At 36.4% G+C, this 6,103-nt stretch overlaps 1 protein-coding gene across 1 annotated transcript in view; it reads right to left on the bottom strand.

Annotated features, from left to right (window-relative positions):
* The window catches only part of LOC104493656 (ERO1-like protein beta), a gene marked incomplete at its 5' end in the record, with an annotated part of 7,889 nt that extends 2,295 nt beyond the window's left edge, over positions 1–5,594 (bottom strand). The window contains 6 exons of the mRNA XM_010136380.1: positions 705–791; positions 1,962–2,031; positions 2,853–3,099; positions 3,249–3,341; positions 4,714–4,740; positions 5,583–5,594. Coding sequence (XP_010134682.1) covers positions 705–791; positions 1,962–2,031; positions 2,853–3,099; positions 3,249–3,341; positions 4,714–4,740; positions 5,583–5,594 — 536 coding nt within the window. The remainder of the gene's footprint in view (positions 1–704; positions 792–1,961; positions 2,032–2,852; positions 3,100–3,248; positions 3,342–4,713; positions 4,741–5,582) is intronic.
* Positions 5,595–6,103: the final 509 nt, after the last annotated feature.

The following is a 6,103-nucleotide window of genomic DNA, read 5'->3' as shown; positions in this document are numbered from 1 at the left end:
AGCAGGGACCACCAAATTTTTCATGTTATAAATTTGTTCAAAAACCGAACTCTAATAAGCAGCTATACAGCAGTATTGTACAGTAGGCACCCCAAAGTAACAACTATTCCCAGTCTGGACTTAACATTAGTCTTAGGTTTAAAATCTTCTCAACAAGATAAAAACAGTAAGTGTCCAGAAACAGAAACTGTTTTTCAGCTTTCACCTTTACCACACACCTTTGCATTCACTTGCTGCCTTCTGCATGAACTGTGAAAATCTGAATTACTACTTTGTCTTATGCCTCAATTTGTGGAGTTAAATCTCACACTGGGTTTTCCAAGAATTAAGCAAGTGCTGTATTTCCTGGAAGGTTTCCTCCTAGAAGGTGATTCTACATGGCTTATCTGATCATTGAATGCAGGTAAGATAGAGACTGCCAGTAAGACTTTGACATGAAGCATCTGCTTTAAATAAATTTTTTTTCAGGGAATAAAACCTATACATTTTAGTAAACTAAACAAAAAAAAGTAAATTTTTTTAAAATTGTTTAACAGTGAACTAAACATATCTGTGGTTTTATATATTGGTAAATGTATCAAGGACTATCCACGTGCAGAAAGTCTGAATGCTAAGGTAAGCGGCATCCTGCCAAACGGAAATAAATGCTTATCTTCTAAGCTCTGCTCCCCGCCATGTACACACACACATAAAATAAACTGTACCTGCAGTTTGCCCCACAGCCTGCATTTGTCACATCCAACACAATCCATTATGCGGGATATGTTCTTGAAATGCAATCTGAACTCTTCCTATCAGTTAAACAAAAAAAATAAAAAAGTTCATGTTAAAGTACCTCTTAGCGTCACAAAAACAGAAGGTAAACTAATCTAGAACCACTAGATTTTCAATCCTCTTTTACTAAGACTGAACAAAACCACTACCTTATGTGGTCAGGCCATAAAAAAGGTCCACATAAACCCAGAATCTTTTTTCCAAGCCACTCCTAACAGTCAATTCCTTGAAAAAAAAAAAAAACCAACCCAAAATAGAGGACATGCAGGTTAGTGCTTGGATTCTGTACACCAGAACAACTTTCTCAAAGTTTTCTGAGCTACAAACAAGTACTGTATCTGCGTTTCTGCACAGTTTTTCTTCCACTATTCAAATCCCTTTTGAACCAACCTACTTTCCGATAAAGAGGCAAACAAGCTACAACTCACAAAAGACACTTCCTCTCCAAAGCTACAGGTAGATCATTGCTTGGCAGCTTCAGTCACAGTGGAAACAAGCACAGCAGAGAACTAATTAAAATTATCTCAATTAACTGTTTAAGTTCAGAAAAAACACTAGGTGGGCTGATAAAACTTCTGGCACCTTTCTAGTAGCATTCTTTCTAGTGCTGGTGAAATTCCGTACTACTACTAAAATAAGCATTAAAAGCGACAGTAAGTATTAAACCAGACCTTTATTACTGAGCCACACTCCAATTGTGGAGTTGGGGTTGGTGCACACCAATCTGAACACCAGCACGTTACCACTGGAAGTCGTTAGGTAGTGAAAGCATTCACATTACGTTTCCGTATCTAGGAACTACGTGTTTCTGATGTTAACTGCAATACCATACTGTATTATACTGTACTGTACATGGTATCTGGTTTTTTAGCAAACATCATGGGGGGTTTTGCCTTTTTTTTCCCCCCCAGATTCTTACGTGAGACAGATACTCTTTTTCAAAAACACCACTGCATCTACTGTTAATACCAATTCACCTAATTTGCCTCACCACAGTCCTGATGGCAGACCCAAGGCACTAAAGCAGAGATTTCAGTCTGCTTAACTCAGGACAACACTTTGTAATAATTTACTATAAAGCAGATTAAGAGGCCTCATCGATATGCTTCTGGTAGGAAGAGAGGTTTTCTAAAATAACATAATTCCAAAATGGATATTTTGGATGTCATTCAGAAAACTAGCTTTACCTTTAATGACTTGGCTCCTTTTTTATCTCCAGCAAACATGGACTTTTCATCAAAATGCATACGGAAGGACCTAAGAAAGACAAAATGCAATAAAAAAAAATCCCAAACGTTGGTATACACTACAGTGCTCCATCAAAGCTCGGGGAACAGCTGGTGCCACCAGTGTAAAATACTCTTCACAGTTCCCAGCCTTTGTGGGAGACTCTGAATGGTATCAGTTTTTACTATTCACTGTAACTTGAAACCTGTTATTTACAGTTTTGTTGAGAATTTCCTTCATTTCCACTGATTAAGATTTCTTTCTAATATACAGTGTAATTGTCTTCATGTTTGCCTGTCAGTTGATTACTGACTGACCACATCTCAAATACGTAGCAAGATTATGGACAGCGAAGCAGCCACACAGCACATTACCAATCACAAAAATCAGCGAGGAGGCGAGCAAAGGACCTGAACCTTAGAACCTTAAACAGGAGGAAGACGGGATGGCTAAAACACCAGAGGTCAAGTCTATGATAAAAGCTGGATTACTCACTGGATCGTTAAAAGCCTGCATGTACTATTCTCCTTTTCAAAGTAAATCAGGTGTATCTTATACTGAAGAATCAGAAAAAGCAACAAATAGGGAGTAATCCAGGGTGTTGTGGGAGGGTTTTTTTTGCTTTTTGTTTATTTGAGGTTTTTTGTTTTTTTCAAAGATTGGTATATTCAAATCTCAAAAAATACTCATCTTTTCCTGTTGAATGTACAAAGTCCCCTTGTTCTCTCCCATTACTTAGTATCTCCATTCCGCTCTCCCTCTTGTCCTATATACTATCAAGAAGTCAACTATTCTCACTTGTGAATACATCTGAGAATTTCAAACTATTGATAAAAAACCCTATGCCTTACTTTGTATCCCTGAAGATATCTAGTAAGAGAGCTTTAGATTCAGCATCCTCACGGCCATTTCCAGTGTAAAGGTCAACAACTGAACGCTCAAAGTATGGTGCAACCTTTGACAAAGCACGTAGCTCTATCAAATACAAGAAATACAAATTTTTGAGCCTCCTTGGTCCTTCTCCTTTTGTTTCAATAGGATCAAAGCGGCGAGTGAACTCTTTCACATTTGGTCCCCAGCGAGGCTTCCCCCAGGTTTCTACACGGAGGAAAGGGCAGGAGAAATAAAACACACATTTAGAAAAAGCAAGCAACTAAATATAGATCAAAAATGTTCAGGACAAAACCAAATACAAGTTACAGATATTGTAGAATTTCATTCATCAATTTTACCTAGACTTAAATTACCTTCAAGAAGATAATTTGCACACAGATGTAAGTTGATGCTAGCATGAAGTCCAGAAATGAGTTTATAAAATACCCTTTTCTCAAGGCAAAGACCTGTCCAGGAAAAGACAAACAGACCGCAAATTGAATACTGGAAATAACGTATTAAACTAATATGCCTTGACATTTTCGTGATGCAAATCTGCATTGTTTAACTTCCAAGAGTTACAATTACAGTACTTAGCACTATTAATAGGCTTTTATATCTATCATAGAAGAATGTATCTATTATTTATTCTATTAAGAAGTACTAACAGTGAAGTTTGACATTTCTTACTTGGTATTTTAGTGTTCTAATAAATACAGTCAAATAAGTATCTGGTCAGTTAGCACAGACAAATTGCCACACAAAAATAAGATGTTTATGTTGTTTGAGCAGTAAGTTTAAAATAGTCTTGAATTTTGAAGTCTGGAAACCAGAACTATACTGTGACCTATCCTAACTAGAATTAAAGTTACCACTAAATTAGAGTAGGTGGAAAACAGAAAAACATCAAAAACCCCAGAAAACCTTACGGCATTGAAAAACAGAAAAATTATTTCTTCCCAGCTCTACTCTAAATTCAAGAAAGATTTAAAAGCACAGAGCAAAACCTTGAAAAATATGACTTTGATGGATACAGGCTTCTACAGTGTAAACAGAAATACAATGGCAAAAGGTGATCAAAGTATAGTTTGAATGCAGAAATTACTTATAATACCAGAGACAGAGACTACACTTGGCATTTAGGAGTTTGCTTCGTTCCCAAAGATATGTTTGGGTGATTTCCACTCTCACAAATAGAAGCAGGAAGAGATGATGGTGACACCTATTTATGAGGCTAAGATACGGCCTCATTTTCAGACCACATTTTGGAAAGCATGTGAATTTGCACGCTTTCCTACAGCAGCACCAGTTAGAGATTTCTAACCAGACAAGCAAGGGCTTATAAAATACAGAATGACCAAAGTTTAAAACTAACAACTCATTTACTTTTCTGCACACGTCCAAAATGTGATTTTGATTGCACCGCTGTAATAATAATATAAATACAAATAAAAACAAAATTGCTTTGCCTTCTGAACACATATTTATATCCTGGGAACAGAACCATCAAAAACTTTAATGTTTTTCAGAGCTGTTTTCAACTAAAAATGCTTAGCAATGTTACTAATAATAATGTCCCTGCTTAAATACCTAAAATGAGGAGAAAATTCAAAGGAACTGGTATTAAAGTGAACTTCCCCTTTACACTAAAGGTTTAAGAAGTACACCATCTAAGTGACTGATATTTCAAAAGATCATCAAGAAAAAAATTGAGTGACATTCAGAAGTTCACATATTTTATTAAAGAGAGCCTACACTATGAAAAATATTTGGAGAGGTGAAGAAAATACTCGTATTTCTTCTAGTGAATTTAATATTAACCCATCCAAGAGCCTTTACCTTCTAGCCACGTGTAGAAAGATTCTCCTGTAAATACAAAGTACATCGTTAAAAATGAAGAATATTCATTTTCAACATTACAGTACCTGTATATTGCTATGCATATTAACATTAGTTGCTATCTGAACGTGAAGCTAAATAATTTAGCTACTAAAGTGAGAACAGGCACTGAAGCAGCTGAACTTTGAGGTTTAAATCGGTTGGGGTCAGAAGAGGAGAAATAAATGAATGAGCCTGACTAAGCTACTGGTCAGGGCAATGAGAAGGTACGGAAGCACAGCCCTGGTTGTATGCACCAGTGGTGAAAGAGGTGATGGAAAAGTGTAATTACGTCCGATAGCCTTTACCTTGACGGCTACTTGGTTTCTTGTGGGCTTGTATCTTTTGCCTGAGAGCTTTCAGCTGACTGAAAAAAAATCTTAGTCTGTCTCACTGAAGACAGGCCAAATGCCTTTTCGCCCCAGTCTCTCCCCCCACCTTTCCAAAATCAAGGGCATTCAAGAAAATACACAAAAAAATCCTATCCCTCTTCTTTTAAGGCATCTGACATCAGTATCAGCAGGGGTCTGGAGGAGACCCAGGAATCCTTTATGCATCTCCAGTTATCTCGCTAATAACATCACCATAATACATACTCTGTTACAGGGATGAGAACCAACAACAGAACTGTACTGTGCTCTTATTCACTCCTTCCCGCTACTCCAAATGAAAGAATTGTCCCAATAAAACCATTTTCTGATTAATCACTTGCACAGAAATATACCTTTCCTGCCCTCTAATGCAACAGCAATAAAGTGAATAAATCAGATGTCCAAAACTCTCTAATGCTTACTTCATTTCTGCAAGCCAAGCAAAATAAGATGACTTACCATCATCTCCTCCTTCGGGGGATGAGAGGGGGAGGGAAATTAAAAAAAATTCATAAACATTAAAAAGATAATTTCCATAGCAAAGTAGTAATGAAACACAGACTTTACTACAAACATCGAGAAAGTGCAAGAAACCTTATTTAATCTATAAAAAATTAGGATACTTTCCATCCTCTTCCTCCTCCTCAACACCAGCTGAGACTAAACACATGATAACAATGAAAGTCACTAAGAATTTGAACTCTTAGTAGCAGATGATTTACATACTCTTGAAAGCTATGCTTTAGCTTCAGAAAGTCATCTTCTTCAGTTCACATTATTCAACAATCTGACCAGCTTTCCTTTCTGAAATTCTGATCACTGAGTTAAACTACTCCTACAACTGATTGTTTGTGCACATCAGCAATAAATTATCTCAATATTTATAATTATTAAAAGCTATTCTGATTTTCTAATGTGTGGTGATGTTTTCTAACCCAATCTATTGGCTAATTTATTTTTTTAAATAATAAAATATATTT

The sequence above is a fragment of the Buceros rhinoceros genome, unplaced genomic scaffold (genome assembly GCF_000710305.1).
Source record: "Buceros rhinoceros silvestris isolate BGI_N320 unplaced genomic scaffold, ASM71030v1 scaffold14625, whole genome shotgun sequence".
In the NCBI taxonomy this organism is placed as follows: domain Eukaryota; kingdom Metazoa; phylum Chordata; class Aves; order Bucerotiformes; family Bucerotidae; genus Buceros; species Buceros rhinoceros.
The sequence above is the reverse complement of the archived record's forward strand: the minus strand, read 5'-3'. Positions and strand labels throughout refer to the sequence as shown.